The sequence below is a fragment of the Microcaecilia unicolor genome, unplaced genomic scaffold, assembly GCF_901765095.1.
Source record: "Microcaecilia unicolor unplaced genomic scaffold, aMicUni1.1, whole genome shotgun sequence".
Taxonomy (NCBI): Eukaryota; Metazoa; Chordata; class Amphibia; order Gymnophiona; family Siphonopidae; genus Microcaecilia; species Microcaecilia unicolor.
The window spans coordinates 165,133-189,436 of record NW_021963132.1 but is presented as its reverse complement, the minus strand read 5'-3'; the positions used below and the strand labels follow the sequence as shown (position 1 = coordinate 189,436).

General features: G+C 50.6%; 1 protein-coding gene across 1 annotated transcript; it reads right to left on the bottom strand.

Annotated features, from left to right (window-relative positions):
* Window positions 1-55: 55 nt before the first annotated feature.
* Window positions 56-24,222, bottom strand: LOC115458986 (heat shock protein HSP 90-beta-like; the record flags this gene model as incomplete). Its single annotated transcript, XM_030188844.1, has 9 exons — window positions 24,089-24,222; window positions 11,813-11,959; window positions 4,397-4,603; window positions 3,920-4,079; window positions 3,228-3,361; window positions 2,784-3,092; window positions 1,631-1,796; window positions 1,128-1,318; window positions 56-215 (listed from the first exon to the last, which is right to left on the bottom strand). Coding segments are annotated over exons 2-9 (1,474 nt in total), but the record flags the coding sequence as incomplete, so codon positions are not given.
* Between the last annotated feature and the right edge of the window lie 82 nt (window positions 24,223-24,304).

The window sequence follows — 24,304 nt, the reverse complement described above, 5'->3', positions numbered from 1 at the left end:
AGCAGTTTGACGCTTTGTGTTTCCACCCCAGGAAGAGGAAGAGAAGCCCAGGGACCAAGGTACTTACCAGTGATGTAATAAATGTTCTTCTGAGTCTCCTTCATGCGAGAGACGTACTCTGTCAGTGAAGCGATCTCATCACCAGTCTGTGATGTATGGTAGCGCAGCAGCTCAGAAAGTTTCTTCCGGTTGGCAGAGTCCTCATGGATGCCAAGCTGTGGGAGGAAGAGGGCAGATTTAAAGTGTGCACACACAGCCATCTCTCCACATTTTCCTTGAAAGCTGAAGCTGGTTTTAAAAGAAGCCTGCAGTGCAATTCTGTTTTAAACCAAGCAGAAGCCTGAGAAGTCGTTTCAGTCACTCCAGCGACTAGCTGGTTCTTAGACTATATGCACCCTGTTCATAGTACAGATCAGCATATGCAGATATTGTAATTTATGGCTACATTGAACCTGATCTATTGGACAATGGAGGGATATAAATGAAATAGATAAGAGATGTGAATTTTAGCCTAATAAATCATTTAAGTGCCCAATAGTCCATTCAAAAAAGGAAAAAAAGTCACCACTTGCAGGCAATCTTCTGAAAGAAGTATTGGTAGCTAGGAATTCAGACCCAACATATACAAGCTGCCTCCCCCCCGCCTCATTTTTGTTAAGGAGCTTAAGCTGAGCGAGGCACCCACCTCCCCTAACTCCAGTGAAACAGTTTACAATCAGGAGAAAGCCCAGAAGGCACCCCTACTTGACTGAACCTCAGTTTAACACTGGACCAGAAAAGTAAGCCCAAAAAGGGAAACTCAACTGAAGACCAGTTAGGTTAGCCACCTCAAGTCCTACATGGCCCAGTTATCCATCTACTGGAGAAAGTGTTCTACCGTTATGGGAGGAAAAAAAAAACAAAAAAAAAAACTACTTTGTCTCCATCTGGTGGTCACTGGACATAACCAACAAGTTATTTGGTAGTGATTAACTGTCAGAAAAAGGAAATCTTAGCATTGCAGATAAAATCATTGTTAACCAACTTTGGTTTGAATCACCAAGCTTTTTGGGCTTTTCTGCATAGCATTTCCTTTCAGTGCCCCAGACTCTGGCATGCCTCATGGCACCCCCACCCCGTCATCTCACCTTGAGGTTTTTAGAGAAAGCCTCATAGAACTTCTTGTAGTTCTCCTTGTCCTCTGCCAGCTCAGAGAAGAGTTCCAGGCACTTCTTGACAATGTTCTTCCGTATAACCTTTAAGATCTTGCTCTGCTGAAGCATTTCACGGGAGATGTTGAGGGGAAGATCCTCTGAATCCACCACACCACGAATAAAGTCTGAAAAGAACAGAGGCTTGACAGGTACTCAAGATCAGCCCAGTCACACCCCAGCACACAACTTTCCATTTGTCTCAGGGTGAAAGAAGTGTGGGGCAGGGAGAGAAATTTTATTTTTATTACATTTGTACCCCGCGCTTTCCCACTCATGGCAGGCTCAATGCGGCTTACATGAGGCAATGGAGGGTTAAGTGACTTGCCCAGAGTCACAAGGAGCTGCCTGTGCCTGAAGTGGGAATCGAACTCAGTTCCTCAGTTCCCCAGGACCAAAGTCCACCACCCTAACCACTAGGCCACTCCTCCACTACTTACTCAGGTACTCGGGGATCAGCTCATCACAGCTGTCCATGATGAAGACTCTTCGCACATACAGCTTGATATTATTCTTCTTTTTCTTGTTCTCAAAGAGGTCAAAGGGGGCCCGGCGGGGGATGAACAGCAAGGCCCGGAACTCCAGCTGGCCTTCTACAGAGAAATGCTTCAGAAGAAAAAGGGAGTGCCCCGTCAGTGATCATGCAGACCTACCATGCACACTGTATACACTGGCACCTAACTAAATGCCAAGCACAGGCAGAGCTCAACTCTTTGCAGCATTTAACTAATGTCAAGCACAAGCGTGATCAGAGCAGAGCCTAATGGTTAGACCAGTGAGCCAAAAACCAGGTAAACTAGGACTTTTGATCCTACTGCAGTGCCGTAGCAAGGGTGCCTGACACCCGGGGCGGGTCGCCGCTGCGTACCCCCCCCTCCGGAACGCCCCCCCCCCCCGAAACGCACCCTACCTTTCAGCGGGTTGGGGGGGGGGGGGCAGGCGGGAGGGCCGATCCGCCCCCATTGCAAATCACTGGGAGCTGCATCGGCTCTGCTGCTTCCCTGCCCCGGAACAGGAAGTAACGTGTTCCAGGGCAGAAAGAGCAGGGAACCAGCGAGCCGACACCCCCCCCCCCAGCACGTGCACCCGGGGCAGACCGCCCCCCCCCCCCCCCCACGCCACTGTCCTACTGCAATGCCCTGTGATTTTTGTGATTCGGCTACTAACCTAGATAAGCCCTTCAGGTGTGGTAAAAACTAGCTCATGGTGCATTACATTCTGGTACACTATACTGAAAAGGTGCTAATTTAATCCAGGTTCTTTTGCCATGCAAGAACAGAAGGGACAACTAATTGAATAAAAAAATCCCAGTCCCATTATCTCCAGATTCTTTCAGATGTGATCAAATTAACTTAAGGAGAAAGGAGGAAAGCAGAGACAGGAAGGACATTTATATAGTACAGCCAAACTCTCGGTTCAGCAGGGTTCCATAATGAGGACAATTATCTGCCTCATTACATGTGATCCAAGCTCCCCTCTCGCACTAGCAGGTTGATACCTCCCCCTTGGTGAAGCAGGTAGCATTTCATTAGCAGCTCCCTCTGTTCCCATCCTAGGTGCCCTTCCTGGAAAGCAGCACTCTCCAGAAGTTACCTTCACAGCCAGGTGGTCTTCCCAGTCATTGGTGAGAGACTTGTAGAATTCCCCATACTCCTCCTGGCTGATGTCATCAGGGTTGCGGGTCCAGATGGGTTTGGTCTTGTTCAGCTCTTCTTGGTCAATGTACTTCTCCTTGATCTTTTTCGTCTTCTTCTTTTTCTCTTTTCCATCCTCCTCATCATCTGAGCCCACATCCTCAATTTTTGGTTTGTCTTCACCACTTTCTTCCTCTTCCTTCTTTTCCTCCATCTTTTCTTCTTCTGCCTCATCGTCACTGATCTCCTTATCACGCTCCTTCTCCAACTGAAATAGAAAAGCAGGTCAAGACAAGGTCAATTATTTGTGCCAGCACCATGACACTACTACTCTAGATGGGCTGGGGGGTACAGTGCAGGAAGGCATTTTTTCTCTCTCAGATCTGGACTCCTAGCTACCTACATAGAGAGTTATGGGGTATCCAATGAACTGAGAATGCTTCTTCACCACCTCCTTAATACGCTTCTCCTCCAGGTATTCAGACTGGTCTTCCTTCAGATGAAGGATTACTTTGGTGCCACGGCCAATAGGTTCACCTGTTCCAAGAAGAGAAATGGGTGTTATGTAAAGCTAAAAGTGAGGGGGACATGGATAGGCCTTACATGTCAAGCAATTAACCAAGAACAGGGCAGTGGAAATAAAGCATGAATGCCCATCGAGCAAAACTGCATTTTATAGCTGTTCATGTAAATCTAGTGTTAGAAATTAAGTCAGCAATTGGGGCATTTCTAAACCTATCCATATCTCTTGCTTTTTTGGGCTTAGTGCTGAATCAGAACCAGGGCCTAGTGCCATGAGCCTTCAAGTACAAATACTCAGGCTGTATTCTCTTTAAATAGCCCAATCACAGAAGCAGTGGTCCTTGACCAAGGACTAATCCTTTAAGCTGCCCTTACATGGTACCTAGGACCCATCATTTACTATGTTACATACTCTCCCAGGGCTGTGAATACTGCTTTTGAAGCATCCCCCGTCTTCAGCAGTTCAGAGAACAGATCCAGGAAATGTTCCGTGGGTATGAAAATAGTCACAGGATCCAAAGGCAGACCAGGCTACTTTCATTCCCACCCAAGTCCCTCAGCAGTCTGACATACCATGGTCAATACGGACGGTGAAAGAACCGCCAGCAGAAGACTCCCATGCATATTGTTCGTCGTCATTGTGTTTGGTGATCACCACAACTTTTTCTGCAACAAGGTAGGCAGAGTAGAATCCCACACCAAACTGACCAATCATGGAGATGTCAGCACCAGCCTGCATGAGAGAAAAGTGGGAGTCTCATGTGACGAGGTATGCTGAAAACAGCAGCAGCTTCCAGCCAAGCAAATAAAATATGGAACCTATCCAAAAGGAGTCTACACCAGTTCTCAAGCCTGTCCTAGGGACTACCAGCCAATTGGGTTTTCAGGATATCCCTAATATGCAAGAGATTTGCATGTGTGTCACCTCCACAATATACAGATCTGAATCATGCACATTTGTTAGGGATATCCTGAAAACCCAACAGGACAGGTTTGAGAACTATTTGGGCTACACCACTTGTAACAGCCAGATACCAACCAGTTGATTACCTGCAAAGCCTCCATGAAGGCCTTGGTGCCAGACTTGGCAATAGTCCCCAAGTTGTTGATAAGGTCAGCTTTGGTCATGCCGATGCCTGTGTCCACCAGACACAGTGTGCGTTCTTGCTTATTTGGGGTGATGTCAATTTTCAGCTCCTTGCCACTATCCAACTTGGAAGGGTCTGTCAGACTCTCGTATCTGATCTTATCCAGAGCCTGTATGGATGAAAGGAAGGGGTCCCAAGGTTAATGCTCCAAGGTTCTACATGGCACTCCTGGTGGGTTTAAGTTACTTATCTGTAAACTACTTAGGGCAACTATTGAGGGATTGGGGGGGGGGGGGGGGGGGGGGGGGAAGAGAAGTGGTACAAAATTGACACATGCACCATTCCTTGTACAGAAAATCAGGGTTACTGATGTATCAGAAGTGGCACAGATTGGCAGTCTTCCGGCCTAATAGATTTTTTTTCTTCCATTTCAATTTTTTTTTTCTTTTTGGAAGCTTACACATTCCTAGTATTTCCCTCATGGCCCTGCGGCTCACTACTTCCTTCTGTACCTACAGTCATGTTTGAGTTGGAAGATACTAGCCTTACAGGGCTAGAATGCAACAAGCTACTCATATGGAAAGCTCAGCCAGAAATCTCTGTCCAGTGTTTCTGCCCCAAGTCTGCTACTTTTCATTTATGTATTAGCTTTTGTTTTTAAGCTACACCAATAAATGGCTTTCCCTGCTGAATTAGGCTGATGTTTCTAACAAGACATCCCACAAAATCAGGTACAGTGTTCATGTACCAAGCCAGTTGGCATAGGTGTGGCATGAGTACAACCCAATACTTTTGTTTACCAGAGAAATTAGAAGCTGGCGTTCAAGTACTCACACCTCTCCTTCCTCCAACTTGTTTTGAAATCAAGTACAGATTATCAAGTGTAACACTTATTTCACAAGCGCTTGGGAACACTCAACATTAATCATGTGTTAATGCCAAGGCTCTTCACTACACAACGGGGCTGAAAGAAGGCAAAGCAGCCTGGGTCAGAAGAACCAGCCAAAGTACTGGGTAGCCACTGAGGAATGAGAGCCCGGCTCAGGGTCTAAAGGTAAGCTTCCATTCACTGTGTCTCAGTCTGGGTTAATGACTGACAAACAGGGTTGTAACGTGAAGCCCAAGTATTAACACAAACAGGACACAGCTTTAGCGATTCCTTGAAATGAGACATCTATTCCAGAAGTCTGTTTAGAGAAAGCCCTCTTCTATTTCAGAGGGGATAAATTTAGCATGATAGCAGGCTACTGGCTCACTCCTTCCTTTGGTTGCTAAGCTCTGGGCTGCTGTTCTACAGACGGGAGGCTAGTTTAACTGATCTGCAACTACCTAACCAATAAGGACTGCATTGCAGGGTATGACAAATATGTCCTGGGATCCTCAAGGTAAAATTATGTATAATCATACCTGATAATTTTCTTTCCATTAATCATAGCTGATCAATCCATAGACTGGTGGGTTGTGTCCATCTACCAGCAGGTGGAGATAGAGAGCAAACTTTTGCCTCCCTATATGTGGTCATGTGCTGCCGGAAACTCCTCAGTATGTCGATATCAAAGCTCCATCCACAGGACTCAGCACTTAGAGAATTACACCCACGAAGGGACACTCTGCCCAGCTCACCACCGCCGAAACGGGGGAGGGGAATTAACCCAGCTCATCCCCACACAAGTGGGGGAGGGGAATCCGTCCAGCTCATCCCCGCGGAGCGGGGGAGGGACACCACACCCGCCGATGCGGGGGGATCTGGCTTATCCTGCAACCGCAACCGCGGGAGGAGCTGACTGACCCTAACACCGCCGAAGCGGGAGGGGTACAAAGCTGCCCTACAGCCGCACGAAGCGGGAGGGAGTGCCGGCAGAATTTATGTCTCAATCCAGCCCCGTAAAACGGAGGGGAGAGGAATGCAGCAGCTCACTGTAACACAAAGTCGTCTCAACTCTTGAAGAATCCAAGTGAAAGAAGAACTTGAACACGAAGTCCTCCTGAAGTAACTGAAGGCTAAACTTGAACCTAAAATTCAACCAGAATATAAACAGTACAGATATCTGGGAGGGGCTATGGATTGATCAGCTATGATTAATGGAAAGAAAATTATCAGGTATGATTATACATAATTTTACCTTCCATATCATCAAGCTGATCAATCCATAGACTGGTGGGATGTACCGAAGCAGTACTCACCCAGGGCGGGACATAGAAATCCCTGACCGCAACACTGAAGCTCCAAACCGGGCCTCCGCCCGAGCAGCCACAGTCAAGCGGTAATGCTTGGAGAATGTATGGGCCGAAGCCCAAGTTGCCGCCTTCCATATCTCTTCCAAGGAGACGGAACCGGCCTCTGCCATCGAGGCCGCCTGAGCTCTTGTGGAGTGAGCCTTCAGCTGGATAGGCGGCACCTTCCCCGCGGCCACATAAGCCGCTGCAATGGCTTCCTTGACCCATCTTGCCACTGTAGGCTTAGCAGCCTGCAGACCCCTACGAGGACCTGCAAACAGGACAAACAGATGATCCGATTTCCGGAAGTCATTGGTCACTTCCAAGTATCTGATGATGACTCGCCTCACATCCAGATATTTAAGAGCAGAGTACTCCTCTGGGTAGTCCTCCCTACGAAAGGAAGGGAGACAGAGCTGCTGATTCACATGGAAGCGAGAAACAATCTTGGGCAGAAAGGAAGGCACTGTGCGAATAGTCACTCCTGCCTCAGTGAACTGCAGAAAAGGCTCTCGACATGAGAGCGCCTGGAGCTCGGAAACTCTTCTGGCTGAAGTGATAGCCACCAAAAAGACTGCTTTCAACGTCAGGTCTTTCAGAGATGCCCTCGACAAGGGTTCAAACGGCGGCTTCTGCAATGCTCTTAGCACCAGGTTGAGATTCCACGCAGGCACCACTGAGTGCAGAGGAGGGCGCAGGTGATTAACTCCCTTGAGAAAGCGCACCACATCTGGCTGGGAAGCCAGGGAAGCACCCTTCAGGCGGCCCCTGAAGCAAGCCAGAGCCGCTACCTGGACCTTAAGGGAACTGAGCGACAGGCCTTTGTCCAGACCTTCTTGCAGGAACGCCAACACTGAAGAAATTGGAGCAGTGAAGGGAGAAAGAGAGCCTGCTTCACACCACGCTGCAAAGATACGCCAAACCCTGGCGTAAGCAGTAGAAGTAGAGCGTTTCCTCGCTCTCAGCATAGTGGCGATGACCTTGTCTGAGAAGCCCTTCTTCCTTAGACGCTGCCGCTCAATAGCCAGGCCGTAAGACCAAAGGGGGAGGGATCCTCCATCACCACGGGACCCTGATGTAACAGGCCCTGCTCCACTGGCAGCCGCAGAGGATCGTCGACTGAGAGCCTGATCAAGTCCGCATACCAGGGACGTCTGGGCCAATCCGGACCCACCAGGATTATCCTGCCGGGATGCTTTGCCACCCGGTCTAGCACCCTGCCCAACATGGGCCAGGGCGGGAACACATAGAGAAGCTCTTGTGTCGGCCATTGTTGGAGAAGAGCATCTACTCCCAGGGATCGAGGGTCCCGTCCTCTGCTGAAGAAGCGCGGCACTTGGCAATTGGCCGATGACGCCATCAGATCTAGGCTCGGCTGGCCCCAGCGCTTCGTGATGTCCAAGAACGCCTGAGCAGATAGCTGCCACTCTCCGGGCTCCAAGGTATGGCGACTGAGAAAGTCCGCCTTGACATTCATGACTCCGGCAATGTGGGCCGCTGACAGCTGTTCCAGGTTCGCTTCTGCCCACTGGCATAGACTCATAGCCTCCTTGGCTAGAGGGGCGCTCTTGGTACCTCCCTGGCGGTTGACATAGGCCACAGCCGTGGCATTGTCCGACAGGACCCGTACAGGCTTCAACCCCAGTACCGGGATGAACTCCAAAAGCGCCAACCGAATGGCTCTGAGTTCCAGGAGGTTGATAGACCACTTTGCCTCTGCAGGAGACCAGAGCCCCTGCGCTGTCCTTCCCAAGCAGTGGGCTCCCCAGCCCGACAACGAGGCGTCCGTCGTGACGACAATCCACTCTGGGGTCACCAGAGGCATTCCCGCAGACAACTTGTCTGTCTGCATCCACCAGCTCAGCGCCTTGCGCACTGCTGGATCCAAGGGAAGACGCACCGCATAATCCTCCGACATCGGAGTCCAGCGCTGCAGCAGAGAGTGTTGTAGCGGTCTCATATGAGCCCTGGCCCAGGGCACTACTTCCATCGTGGCCGTCATAGAGCCCAACAGCTGCACATAGTCCCAAGCCCGAAGAGGAGAGGCTCCTAGGAACTGTTCCACCTGAGCCTGAAGCTTGACAATCCGATTGTCTGGCAGGAACACTCTGCCCACTTGGGTGTCGAATCGAACTCCCAGATACTCCAGGGACTGAGTCGGGCGCAGCTGGCTCTTCTCCCAGTTGATGATCCATCCCAGGGAGCTCAAAAGAGCAACTACCCGGTCCACAGCTTTGCCGCACTCTGCATAAGAGGGGGCTCGGATCAACCAGTCGTCCAGATAAGGATGGACTTGTACTCCTTCCTTTCGCAGGAAGGCCGCTATGACCACCATTACTTTGGAAAAGGTCCGCGGAGCAGTAGCCAACCCGAACGGGAGGGCTCTGAACTGGAAGTGTCGTCCCAGGACTGCAAAACGCAGAAAGCGTTGATGAGGAGGCCAGATGGGAATATGCAGGTACGCTTCCTTGATGTCCAAGGATGCCAGGTACTCCCCTGCCTTCACTGCCGCTATAACAGAGCGGAGAGTCTCCATGCGAAAGTGCCGCACTTTCAAGGCCCGATTGACCCCTTTGAGGTCGAGGATAGGCCGGACAGAACCTCCTTTCTTTGGTACCACAAAGTAAATGGAGTAACGCCCCTTGCCAAGCTGACTTTCTGGCACCGGAACGACCGCCCCCAGGCGGATCAGATTGTCCAAAGTTTGCTGCACTGCCACAGCTTTGACCGGAGACTTGCAGGGAGAGAGTACAAACCCGTCTCTTAAGGGTCGGCAGAACTCTAGCTTGTAGCCGTCTCTGATGACTTCCAGCACCCAAGCGTCTGAAGTGATTGTGGTCCACTCGCCCAGAAACGAGGACAGCCGTCCTCCAATCTGTACTGGGGCGTGGACCAAGACCCCGTCATTGGGTACGAGACCCTGGGGGAGGACCGGAGGGAGCACCTCCAGGACGGCGGTCTCTGCGAAAGGAATGCTGCTTGGGGGAGAAATTCCTCTTAAAGGAAGAGGGGGCAGAAACACCCGACCTGCCCGGGCGGTACCGACGGGCTTCCTGAAACCGTCCTCTGGAGGTACCGGGACGAGCACTAGCCCGAGCCCTGACCTCCGGTAACTTCTTGCCCTTAGACGTGCCGAGATCGGTCACGATTTTGTCCAGCTCGACCCCAAAGAGCAGCTTGCCTTTAAAAGGCAATTTAGCCAGGCGGGATTTAGAGGCATGGTCAGCAGACCAATGTTTCAGCCAAAGCCACCGCCGCGCAGAGACTGTCTGAGCCATGCCTTTAGCTGAGGCTCTCAAGACATCATACAGCAAGTCTGCCAAATAGGCTAAGCCCGATTCCAGGGCTGGCCAATCAGCCCTCAAGGAATGGTCCGAGGGGGAAGCCCGCTGCACCATAGTAAGGCACGCCCTGGCCACGTAGGAGCCGCAAACTGAGGCCTGCAAACTTAAAGCAGCCGCCTCAAAGGACGACCTTAAGGCCGCCTCCAATCTCCTGTCTTGGGCGTCCTTCAGGGCCGTGCCACCTTCCACCGGCAATGCCGTTTTCTTAGTCACCGCAGTGATTAAAGAATCCACGGTAGGCCACAGATAGGCCTCACGTTCACTCACAGCCAAAGGATAGAGGCGGGACATAGCCCTAGCCACTTTAAGGCTCGCTTCTGGGACATCCCATTGAGCTGAAATTAAGGTGTGCATGGCATCATGCACGTGGAAGGTTCTAGGCGGGCGCTTCGTCCCCAGCATAATGGCGGAGCCAACAGGGGCTGAGGGAGAGACGTCCTCCGGAGAGGATATCTTCAAAGTGTCCATGGCCTGTAACAACAGGTTGGGCAGATCCTCTGGGCGAAAAAGCCGCGCTGCAGAGGGGTCATCCGCTCCATCCGAGCGGGGATCCGTCTCCTCCAAGGAATCCGCAAAGGACCGTTGGGAGACCTCAGACACGCTGCCCTCATCTACATCGGAGGAGACAAATTCCTCCAAGGCCTGGGAATCAACCCGAGGGCGTTTACCTCTGGGGACCTCAACCTCTTTACCAGATGAGGGAGCAGGGGCAGCGTTGTGCATGAGGAAGGCCTGATGCAACAGCAAAACAAACTCGGGGGAGAAACCCCCCAGACTGTGCACTTCCGCAGCCTGGGCAACAGCCCTAGGCGCACTCTCAACCGGCGCTCGCAACAGCGGGGGAGAGACATGCTGCGCATCCAAAATGGCGTCCGGCGCGAGACTCCGCGAAGGAGCCGCGCGGGAAGAACGGCTCTTAACTTTAGCCGCTTCTGTGCCGTCGCCCAAATTAAGGGCGTTCATGGCATTAATGTCTCCAACCTCAAGGGCGGCCCACGAAGAAGCCGTCCGAGCCGCGTGGCCGGCCAAGATGGCGGAGGCGAGGAGCGGGGGATGGGCGTTTATGGCGGGAAAAGCCGTCACGCCGGAGGAAGGACCGGGACATTCATCGGTCGCGAAACTGTCACCCAACAAGGGCGAATCAGGCTTTAAGACCCCCGCATCCCTAGAAGCGCTCAAGCGACCCGGGGAGCGACCCTTTGCGCCCTCGCCCTCCGACGCCATGTGCCACGAGGAGAAGAATCGGGGAACCCCCGCCCGCTATAAAAAGGTAAAATTACCTGCTGTCCGCTCCGAGTTGTAACGACCTGGTGTCTCAGTGAGTAGCTGCAATAGACGCTTAAATAAACGTCGAAATAAACGCCTTTGAGGCCGTTCAAAATTTTTTTTTTTTTTAACGGAGCCAGCGGGAGGGGGGAGAAAAGGAGGGACCTGGCACCACCAGGTTTGCACTTGCTCAAAAGAGCCCTCAACCCCAGGCACTCAACAAAACCTAAAAATTAGGCTTGGAGGCCTAGCCAGAGCTGCTGCTGTGTGTGACCACCACCTGCTGAGATAGAGAACATACTGGGGAGTTTCCGGCAGCACATGACCACATATAGGGAGGCAAAAGTTTGCTCTCTATCTGCACCTGCTGGTAGATGGACACAACCCACCAGTCTATGGATTGATCAGCTTGATGATATGGAACTAGTCTTTAAGAGCCAAACATGATACACACCTGCACACTCAGTATATGCAAACTCTCTTATTTCCTGTGGCTCTACAACTCCCTTCAGCCACAATTGCAGGTTTCCAGGCCATACTTTGGTACTCACATCAGAAGCATTAGAAATTATTTCTCGCAGGAAGATTTCCTTGTTGGAGTAGAAGGTGTTGATGATCAAGGACATCAGCTGGGCAATCTCTGCTTGGAAAGCAAAGGTCTCCACGTCCTCTTCCCCATGCTGCACTTCTTCAGGCATCTGGGTGGACAGAAGAGCAGTGATTAAAAATAGTGTGCAGATTACAATGGTGGAGGACAGCTTATTTTCCCTTTGCTGACTGAGATGTGCATCAGTCATCTTTGTATTTTGCGTAGTAATAGGAGAATTTATTTTTGAGTTTATTCCGCTGTGCACTGCATGCAGAGCCTGAATTCAACAAGGTCCCATTTCAAATTTATGGTCCCTTATTCAGGGCCGCAGAGAGGGGGAGAGGCAGGGGGGACAAAATTCCCCCGGGCCTCCAAGGGGGGCCCAGCACCGCAGTCCCACCCGCCCGCGGCTCAGTCAACCGTCCGCCACCGGGCCGGGCCCCCTCCATTCAAATCATAGCGCCTCACCACCTTGCTCTGTGTGAAAGCGCAGCAGCGGCAGTCTGCAGATCGCCTCCCTTCGGGCCTTCCCTCCCTGTGTCCCGCCCTCGTCTGATGTAACTTGCGCGAGGGCAGGACACAGGGAGGGAAGGCCCGAAGGGAAGCTATCTGCAGACTGCCACTGCTGTGCTTCTTTCAAATGGAGGTCGAGGTGAGGCGCTATGATTTGAATTCAGGGGGCCCGACCCCATGGACGGAGGGGTGCAGCGGTAGGCCCGGCCTCTCGGCAGCCCTGCCCTTATTCTGTACAGAGAGTCTGTCTATTCTGCTGGTTAAGAGCTATAGGAATCTGGTTTGCCCTGTTCTGACAGGTGGATTGCTGTTCTGGGGCTTAGTATAATATTGATCGTGCCGTCGTTCATATATTGGCTTGGATCGTTATTTAGTATAGCTGCTTTGCATTATCTGACACATTGCCATTACTAAGACAACACCACAAGTTAAACAGTTCTGCATAAAAAAGGAAGCATCTAGTTCATTCTCTGCAATGTCTGGATCATGAATCTCTGTGGCTGTCTCGTATAGTGATAATACACTATTTACATAAGTTCCAGAACTTGTTCACAGAAAGCTAAGCCTATAAACCATTAATAAGGTGGACCCGAGGAAAATCCAATGCTTATTCCTGAGGTAAGAAGCATGAAAAGCAAAAAGTTACTCACCTGTACCAGGTATTCTTTGAGGACAGCTGGCTAAGTATTCTCACAGCTGGGTGATAGCCCGATGCGGACGCTGACTAGCGAGATCAAGAACTTTCTAGCAGTGTCCCCACCGCACATGTGCTGGTGCTCTCCTACCCCCAACGCATGAGGATGGGTTCCTCAGTCATTGTAAAAAGCTAACTGGGAGGGAGTGTGAGAATACTTGGCCTGCTATCCTTGGAAAAACATCTGCTACATGCAATTAACTGCTTTCTCTGAGGACAAGCAGGCCATCATTTTCACAGGTGGGAATGCCTAGCTACCAGGACCACCTAAAAGAATGCTAGGACAACAGGGACTCGAAACTTCAAGGCCCGTTATTCAATTAACCTGAAACAGTTTGCTTTTCTAGTTGTGCAGGTGGTCTGCAACAGAAGAAAACAGGGCCGGGGTGGAGTTGGGATTGTAGACAGAACAGTTCTGCAGGACTGCTTACCCAAACCAGCGGTCTTGTCGGGTATCCTGTTCAAGGCTTTGCAAATCTGTATGGAGGTGGACCTCAAGTGGGCTACCGACAGCCATGGCTTTGGCATTAAGAGCCTCGACATGACCATCTACAATCAGCCCAACCTGCGCATAAGTAATGAAGATGCAATCTGATAGTCAATTGGAAATGGTGCCATCTGATGATGACAGCTACCTCCATCCTGATTAGGTCAGAAGCAAAATCTGGGTAGACCGTCAACAGGCTTTAATCTGCTCCAGAAAGAAAGCCAAGGCTCAGCAATCTAAGGCATGTAGGACACTCACCAGAATGGGCATAAATAGCAACACTGGTGAAAGCAAACTAGACCATATCTTGAACAGAAGCACAGAACCATAATAAAATACCACCTCTCCAAGACTTGACAGAATGAAGCAACTCTATGGAGGGTTGATATGGCTATTTATCTTTACTAGAGTAAACTAACACTTCCAGGATGATGAAGACAACATCCACTTAAAAAAAAAATCAAATCTCTGGAGCTCTGGTCACTTGTGGTGAGACCCCTGTACTGTCAGCCTCAGGGTCTTCACACCCTCCTCTCCCCCAGCGGTGGCTGCTAGAGAAGAATCTAGATACTACAGAAACCAGGGAGAAAGGGGAGGTTGGTTATAAAGAAAGAAAATTAGCATCTTCTTTCCCCCCCCCAAGCAGGGGCTACAGGGAGGAGGAAGAATTAGTTACTGCTGAAACCAGGGAGAAAGGGGGGGGGGGGGGGGGGCTGCTTAAAAAGAAAAAGAAATCGCAGGGAGGAGGAAGAATTAGTTACTACTGAAACCAGGTAAAGTATAGGCTTATAGGGCATAGCTCAACAAACGCCAGGAATCAGGTCACCATAAGGACTAACATTTGGACCTGGTACCTAAGGTTTGCAGTGTGGCAGTGGCGTAGCGGTTCACCGTTGCACCCCCCCCCCCCCCCGGTGCAGCGCGATGACACCCCCTCCCCCGACCAGCTCCCGCACCCTACCTTTATAAAGACTATCGGGAGGCGAGCAAAAGAAATGTGGACCGTCGGGCCTTCTCTCGCTCCGTCTGTCCCGCCCTTGCGTAAATAGGAAGTTGCGTCAGCGGAGGGCGGGACCCGACGGTCCACATTTCCTTTAGGTGCAGGGCAGGCGCGAGGCGCTGCCCCTCGCCTCCTGATATTCTTTTTAAAGGTAGGGTGTGGGAGCTGGTCGGGGGGGGGGGGGGGTGTCAATTTGCCGAGGGGGGGGGGAGGCTGGCAGGGAGCACCCCCCCCCCCCCGAGCTGACACCCGTGGCGGACCGCCCCCCCCTTGCTACGCCACTGCAGTGTGGCACAAAACCTCTCCTTGCCAGCCACTGAGATGTTTCTCCTTGCCCTGGAATGAAAGCAGCACCTCATTATCCAGAAAGGCAAGCAACCTCTCCTTAGAGAGTGCCAAGGAGAAAGTGCAGCCCACATGGAGCAGAAGACGAATGGATGAGTACCGGCAGAGTTGTTGGGTGTTTGCAGTGGTGGGGTTTTTTCAGTAGTGGCAGTAGAAGGGAGCAGTGGCAGTATTCAAGGTAGCAGGAGACAGGAGCAGCAGCCCGGAAAGAGACAAAATAGAACTGGGCCCAAGGGAGATGTAGCAGCAGTGGAAGAGAAACAGCCTGGGTGGAGAAACCTGCAAAGAGGGGGGGGGGGGGGGGGGGGGGAAGTCTCCAACCTGGTAAGGCTGTTTAAAACTTTCAGAGCCTCTTTGGTTGTAGGGGGGAGGGTCATGAAAAAAACCCACTGTGTAGACGTGGGATTGGTGGGAGAACTTAGGGGTTCAGAGGCTAAACACTTATGGTGAGGAATGATGCGTAAGCGTTGCTATACTGGGACAGACAAGGTCCATCAAGCCCAGCATCCTGTTTCCAACAGTGGCCAATCCATGTTACAAGTACCTGGCAAGATACCAAAACAGAAAAAAGCGGGAAAGGAAGCAGGCTGAAACAAGCTTATTTGCTACAATATATAGGACTTGACACAGCACCGTGTTTCAGCATGCAAGTGCCTGTCTCAGGAGTCTACAATGAAATACAAACAAAAGCAGACCAACATGGAACATGATAAAAAGTGCCAGAATGTTAATTAAAAAGAAACATTTTGCACTTTATCATGCTCATGTTATTTTGGGTCTTACTTTTTATCCAGACATATTTTTACATATTGTCCTCCCAGCTACAAAGTTTCTTCATACACATTTTTAATATGGTTTTAATACAACTTTTACATACATATCTTATTTTATGCTTATAAATGAGCAATCTTATATTTGTATGTTCTAGTGTTATCATTAATGTTTGTATTTCATTGTGGTCTCCTCTCCGAAAAGTACCTTGGATCCTGCATTCCTCATTGGTGTCAGATAGCCCTCCTCGTGGGAGAGAGGAGACCGAGCCTGCCTCAACGGAGCCATGTCCCCTGCAAGGGGCGTCAAGGACTCAGCTCCCACCTTGACTCCAGCAAGTCTTCCTCCACTGACATCGCAGGGGTACCAGCTTTGGTGACACTAAACACCAATGCCGCACCACAGGCGGAGGACCAAGCGGCACCACAATGGGTGGCAGGGTAGGTGCAAGCACCCCTGATATCGATGCACATCATTGCAGAAGGCCATCTAGCAGCTCAGAAAGCAATGCCAGCTCAGAGACAGGCTGCAGAACTCATGGGGCTGAGAAAGGAATCGGGTCCTGACTGCTAAGGGACAGATGTACTGGCACCTCTTGGATAGAGGGGGACAGATCATCCCAGCACCAATACTCTCAGATGCTGAATCCCTCGACACCCCAGAGCTCCCAGTACCATGTGTCGAAGACAACCAATGCTGATGCTTCTTGGCCTTCACCCAATGCTCTACATAGACTCCTCAGTGCTGACGAGAATAACATCGAATCCTCACGTCATCCTGGGGTCAGGTCTGACACTGGCCAATCCCAGGGGCCCTGCTCAGCAGTTGGCAAGACAGTTGGGTGACCCAATCGACGAAGCACTGCTTCCAGTATCCATGGGTCTTGAAGCAGCCATGTGGACCGATGCAATTTTCGACGTCCTCGATGCCAAAGATTCAGAACTGGCTCCAAAAATCTTTTAGTGTTAAGCCCCTCTGGACACCTGAGTCATCTTCTTCATCCGAAGACAAAAGACAATTAGCAGCTCCTTCCTCAGTTAGTATGTCATTCGTAAGCATTTGCCAAGGCCAAAAATATGAAGACAACAACCAGAAACCACCCTCACTATGAAGAGAACCAAATAAGAACTTCGAAATAACTGCAACTTGATCCAGAAATCGGAATCCTTTCCATGTTCCCATATCTGTCAACTCTGCAAAAGAGAACCTGGAAGGAAAAAATAGCCACACTGCGCGGAAAATGAAAAAACTGTCGGCTGAACTAGGGAGGGATCCTGGATTAATCTGCTGCGTTAAAGGAAAGAAAATTATCAGGTAAGACATAATTTTACCTTCCTTGTCACTTGCAGCAGATGAATCCAGGAACTAGTGGGATGTACCAAAGCATTCCTTAAGTAGGGTGGGAAGCCGATGCTCCCCGCACCAACGCTCCCGCCCTAAAACTTGCATCCTCCCGAGTAGACACATCTAGCCTGTAATGCTTCGCAAAAGTATGATGGGACGCCCAAGTAGCCGCCTGACAAATCTCTTCCAGAGATAAGGCCAATGCCTCCGCCCAAGAAGCCGCCTGTGCCCGGGTAGAATGCGCCTTCAGGGCCACTGGAGACGCCCGCCCTTGTAGCAGATGTGCTGCTCCAATAGCTTCCCTAATCCAGCGAGCAATGGAAGCCTTAGAAGCCGCCTCACCTCTTTTCAATCCCGAAAAGAGCACAAAGAGATGATCCAAGTGTCAAAACTCGTTTAGAGATCTGCAAGTACTGAAACAAAGCTCTCCGCATGTCCAGGAAACGTAGCGAGGCAACCCCCCCAAGGATAATCCTCTCTTCGAAAAGACAGAAGGTAAACCATCTGATTGACATGGAAAGTCGAAAACACTTTAGGTAGAAACGACGGTACCGTCCGGATCAACACCCCTGCCCCTGCTTTATAAAACTGCAAAAAAGGATCTCTGCAAGACAAAGCCTGAATTTCGGAAATCCTCCTAGCCGAAGCAATGGCCACCAAAAACACTATTCAGGCCATGGCTGGAGAACAGCGTCCAATCCTGCGGATCCTGGCTGCCGTTTGCAGCTGAAGAACTGGGGAACTTTGGCATTGCAAGCCATGGCCATAAGATCCATTACTGGTCTTCCCCAGCGTTGACAGATCAGGCGAAAAGCCGAGTCCGATAGCGACCATTTCGCTGCGTCCAAAAGAGTCCGGCTGAGAAAATCCGCTTGAACATTGTCTTGACCCGCAATGTGCGCTGCCGACAGATTCTGAACATGCGCTTCCGCCCATACTAGAAGACAAGACACTTCCACTGCCAAGGGAAGACTGAGTGCCCCCCCTGCAGATTGAGGTAGGCCACTGTCGTGGTGTTGTCCGAGAATACACAAACTGCCTGCCCCTGCAGAAGGTCCTGAAAACTCCGCAGCGCATTCACGACTGCTCGCAACTCCAGACGATTTATCGGCCAAGTCGCTTCGAGAAGGGTCCACAATCCCTAGGCTACTCGATTAAGACAATGGGCTGCCCAGCCCGCAAGGCTGGCATCCGTTACAACTACCACCCAATTGGGAGACGCCAGAGAAACACCCTTCTGCAAATTGGCTGACCGGAGCCACCACGCGAGACTGTCCCTGGCCCAGCTCGACCAAGGAAGGCATCGTTGATAATCCAGCGACGTCGGTGACCATCTGCTCAAAAGGAAATTCTGAAGAGCCGCATGTGAGCCCTTACCCATGGAATGGCCTCCAAGGTCGCTGTCATGGAACCAAGGAGCTGAACATAGTCCCACACTCGGGGGAGCACGACGACTCAATAAGGTCCGTACCTGAGCAAACAATTTGATCCTTCGCCCCTCGGGGAGAAACACCTTCCCCCGCTTTGTATCGAATTGCACTACAAGATACTCCAGACTGAGTAGGAACCAGATGACTCTTGTCCAATTGACCACCCAACCTAAGGATTGCAACACCGCAATCACTCGGTTGGTGACCACTCGACTCTCCTCTGCTGTCGTCTCCCGAATCAGCCGGTCGAGATATGGATGCACTTTAATACCCTCCTTCCGCCATTACCAGCATGACCTTGGAAAAAGTGCGTGGGGCAGTGGCCAATCCAAAAGGAAGGGCCCGAAACTGGAAGTGCTGACCCAGCACCGCAAATCTGAGAAATCTCTGATGGGCTGCCAAATGGGAATATGCAGGTAAGCTTCCCTCAAATCGAGAGCAGACAAAAACTCGCCTGGTTGAACAGCAGCAATAACTGCCCTTAATGTCTCCATGCGGAAGTGACGAACCCACAAAAACTGGTTTACTTTTCTGAGATCGAGAATAGGCCGAAAGCCCCTCCCTTCTTTGGACCACAAAGAAGATGGGAGTACCGACCTGTGCGCCTTTCGAGAAGAGGAACAGGCACGATAGCCCCTATTCTTAGCAGGTCTTGCAAACACTGCAGAACCGCTGTCCTCTTGGCCCGTGATACACAGTGGGACTCCAGAAAAAAAAATCTGTGACGGGAGAGAAGAATTCTAGCTTGTAACCTTCTCGTACCACTTCGAGGACCCACTGGTCCGAAGTAATTCTGGCCCACTCTGGAAGAAACAGAGAAAGCTCTCCTCCTGAGTGGACCTGCGCCCCATCATTGGGAGGCCCGATGAGCCCCCTCACAAGAAGGGGTCCAGCCGGACGCTTCTCATTGTGAAAGGAAGAACCCTGCCAAAAACAAGGACGCTGAAAGGCTGCATTGGACTGCCCCGGGAGATACAGTCGCGTCTCTGTGAAACGTGACCTCGAAGCTCCCTGCCTGGAAGTAGACTTGGGTCTATCCTCCGGAAGACGATGAGATTTGGAATCCCCTAAATCTTTAACAATCTTTTCTAGGTCTTCCCCAAAAATCATTTTCCCTTGGAAAGGTAATTTAATGAGCCATTGCTTAGAAGCCATATCTGCGGCCCAATGACAGAGCCACCGAAGACGCCGAGAGGAAACGGTCAAGGCCATGAGTTTGGCCGAAACACGGACCAAATCATACAAGGCATCCGCCAAGTACGCCAGCCCAATATCCATCAGCAACATCTGAGGAGTTCCCGGCATATCAGACTCCGAAACTGAATCCATGACAGAATGTAGAAAATTGAGACAAGCTCTAGCCGCATAAGAACTACAAACAGAAGCTTGAAGTGTCAAAGCAGCCACCTCAAAGGCACGTTTTAAAGAGGCCTCTAGCAGTCTGTCTTACATATCCTTAATTGCCGCACCACCTTCCACTGGAAGAGTAGTCTTCTTAGTGACCACAGTCACCAAGGAATCCACCCTAGGTAGAGCAAACTGCTCTAAACGGTCCGCTGAAACTGGATACAGCCTGGCCATAGCCCTGGCTACTTTCAGCCCCCCCCCCCCCCAATCCGGATCCGCCCACTGGGCCTAAATCAACTCTTCAATAGCTTCATGTACCGGAAAGGCCTTAGAAGGTCCTTTGGTACTAGCCATCTTGGGGTTGACCGCCTGAAAAGCCGCAACCTCAGGGTCCTCTATATTCAGGCTCCCAAGTTAGAGAGATGGGGCCATGAAAGTCTACGCATTGCTATACTTTGGGCAGAGATCCTGGATGCCACCTCAAAGAAGTGTTGTAGGTGCCCCTAGCCAAGAACTTACAACACACCTTCTGCTGCTTGGCCAACTGGCGAAGCTTGGCCTGCTCTGGAGGGGAAGAATCAGCCAAATCTAGTAACTTGTACACCAAGTCCTGCAAGTTAATGTTCATGAAGAGCTGGTATGATTGTATATGTGACACGAGAATAGAGGCCTGAAACATCTGCCTCCCAAGGGAGTCTAAGGTTGTAGATTCTCTGCCCGGGGGCGCTGAAGCATAATCCCTAGAACTCTTGGCCCTTTTTAGGGCACATTCAACCACAAGGGAGTGACAAGGCAACCAAGGCTGATAAATCCCTTTCATCCTTTCTCAGCGACTTTGACGCTTGGCTTTCCTTCTTTCATGATCCTTCCTCCCCCTCCCTCATCCTTGGCGACTAACATTCATGCTAATGATCCCTCCAACTCTTACGCCTCCCAGTTCCTCACCTTAACATCCTCCTTCAATCTTCAACTACACTCCACTTCCCCTACCCACCAAAATGGTCACTATAACTGCTCTCCCTCCAATTCCTTTACCTCAAATCTTCTACTCTCTGACCAACATCTAATAACCTTCACACTTAAACTTCCTCCCACCCAATCCCGTCCTATCTTAACCAATTTATCTAGTAATCTCCAGGCCATTGACCCTACTACCCTATCCTCCAATGTCTCGAACCTCTTCTCTACCACTACACCATCCAAATCTGTCAATGATGCAGTCTCTTCCTACAATACTATTCTATCCTCTGCCTTAGATACTCTTGCACCTTTCTTGCCCTGTCCTATAAGACATACCAAACCCCAGCACTGGCTAACCCCTAAAATCCACTACCTGTGTTCCTGTACCAGTTCTGCCAAACGCCTCTGGCTTAAATCTCGTGCCCTTGCTGACTTCACACACTTCTAGTTCATGTTGACCTCCTTCCAATCTGCTCTCTTGCTTGCCAAACAGGACTACTACATCCAGCTAGTTCTCTACGCTCAAACCCTAAACTTCTCTTCGCCACACCAAACTCTCTCCTCAAGGTGCCTCCACCCCCAACTCTCCCCTCATTATCTCCCCAGACCCTAGCTGAGTTCTTCCACAAGGTTCAGAAGATAAACCTCAAATTCTCTACCAAACCACCCCCGCCTCTCCCTCCCCTTGTCTGTTCCCTTATTTCTTCAACCCCTCCGTCCTTTTTCTCCTTTCCTGAGGTCAATGAATAAACATCACATCTTCTCTCCTCCTCAAAACGAACTGTTCCTCTGATCCCATTCCTACCCACCTTCTTAACACCATCTCTCCTACTCTCACCCCTTTTATCTGTCATATCCTCAATCTCTCTTTCCACTGCGACCGTTCCTGATGCCTTCAAACATACTGTGGTCACACCGCTCCTGAAAAAGCCTTCACTTGAACCTACCTGTCCTTCAAACTATCGACCCATCTTCCCTCCTCCCCTTCCAAGCTACTTGAACGCGCCACGCCGTTCACCGCCGCTGTCTTGACTTTCTCTTATCTCATGCTGTTCTTGACCCACTCCAATCTGGCTTTCGCCCTTTTCACGCAACTGAAACTGCACTTACAAAAGTTTCAGTCAAAACCTCCTTGTGGGAGAGCAGAGATTGAGCCTGCTTCGATGTAGACGATGTCCTCAAGAGGGGCAGCAAGACAACTCCAGCGAAGCTTCCTCCACTTACATCAAGGGGGTACCGGCATAGGTGGCAGTTGACACTGGGGTGTACTGTACTCAGCAGGGTCGCAACAGGAGGTACGGTAGGTGCAAGCACCCCCAATGCCAATGCATGCCATTGCAAAACGCCAGCCAGCAGCTCAGAGAGCAAGACCTAATTACGCTCATTGAGGGCCAACACCAGGGTAGGCTGGTGCATCAGCTCAGACAGTCTGCAGAACCGCTGGGGTCAAGACAGGAGGCTGGTCCTGGCTGCTTCGAGACCTCCGCACCGGCACCTCTTGTATGGAGAGGGAGCGTTCCTCCTAGTGCCAACACTTTTTGGGTGCCAAATCCCTCGGCACTCCAGAGCTCCCAGCACCATGCAACTCACTGCGGTAAAAAGAGAACTCCAGTAACTGTGCTCTTGTGACAGGCGGGAAGGCACTCGTGCGTCGAGAGCGGAATGTGTCTTGCGCTCCACACCGCTCTTTACAGCTTGTCATGTCCTCCAGACTGGACAACGCGGGATAGTGTTACCCATGTGCGAGAATACATAGGCCTGCTTATCCTCAGAAATAAGAACTCCAGTCACTCCTAGATATTTAACAAACTCATGCTTTCTCTGTAGTACTTTGTTGTACTGTTCTTACTACTATTATACATTTGTAACTTGTCTATACCTGAATACACAATATTTTTGAATTTACTATAATGCTCAATAATATGTTAAAAATAAATAAATCCAGACACTGCAAACAAGGCTGAGTCAGTACACCAGTCTGACTCAAAACTCCCATTTTCTGTCCGACTTCAGTTCCAATGCCTACTTGGTTACTATTTGTTCTGGATCTCAAGTACTGGTAAATATAACTTATAATTTACCAGTATTTTAGATCCAGAACAAAGTACAAAGTGATAAGTTTACCATATGTATTACAATCTTGTAAGTTTTTATTCTGAAGCTGGAGTTGATACATTTTTACCAACTCTGACTGCACCCAAAATTGCTTCCAATTCCAGCTCCACAGCTCTGGTTCCAAACCTGGCTCCTAGATTTTTGGGCTGGGCTCCTAGATCCTAAGAAAGCCCTATACAGCAAAGAGAAGGAAACATCTTATTCTTCCCCCCACCCCAAGCAGGGGCTACAGAGAGGAGGAGAAATTAGTTTACTACAGAAACAGAGGGAAGGGGAAAGACTTGGGCTTATAGAAGAAAAGATCACCCCCCCCTCCCCCAAGCAGAGGCTACGAGAAGAAAAACAAATTCGTTACCTCAGAAACAGGGGGGGGAGGGGAAGGGCATGGCCTTCTAGAAGAAAAGATCAACCCCTCCAAGCAGAGGCTATAAGAAGAATTAGTTACTGTAGAAATGGGAATGGGGGGAGTGAAGAGGGGTTTTTAAAGAGAAGGAAAAATCTTATTCAACCCCCCCCCCCCACCCTCAGCAGGGACTACAAGGAGAAAAAAATTAGTTACTATAGAAACTGGGGGTGGGGGAGGGGAAGGGCATGGCCTTCTAGAAGAAATCAACCCCTTCAAGCAGAGGCTATAAGAAGAACTAGTTACTGTAGAAATGGGAATGGGGGGGGAGGGAAGAGGGAGGGGTTATAGAGATGGACATCTTATTCACCCACCCCCCCCCCCCTAGCAGGGGCTACATAGAGACAATAAGTTAGTTACTATAGAAACGGGGGGGGGGAGGGCATATACAGGAAAATAAATCTACATCGTATTCACCCCCCCCCCCCCCTTTAACAAAAACAAAAGCCTGCAGGGTGGAAGAATTAGTACAGAAACCAAAAAAAAGGGGAAGGGCTTATAGAGGAAAAAGCAGTCGCTATGGAGACGCAGGAAGGAATGACGGTGGAGTTTCCCGCTCATGCGCAGAGAGGTTGTAATTAGCGCGCGCGGCAGAAGCCTACTGCGCCAACAAATACACACCACTTTCGCGCGCAGCACAGCTCGCGGCGCGAACCCCCCCCTTGCACCGGAAGTGACGTCCAAGGTCAGCGGGCGACGGCGTGTGCACCACGTGCTCTCCAGCGCACGCACTCGGCTGGAAACTCTACGGCCCGCTCGTCGTCTACGGACTGTCGCGCGACTCGCGACACTATCGTGAAACGGCCTCGACCGCCGTCGGGTCTCTTACCTTGGCTGTTGGGACGGTACTTTTCGGGGTGGGGTGGAGAGATTGTGCTGGTGGTGGTGGTGCTCCGGTCCCAGCTGTGTCCCCTGAAGGGAAAATAACAAGCAGCTGCGTTGGCTGCTGAAAAGGAAAGAAGGGCGAACTGCCGCGTGCATCTCGCTTATATACAGCCGGCAGGGGCGCAGCACCCTCCCCGCAGATCCTTCCGCTTAAAGAGAC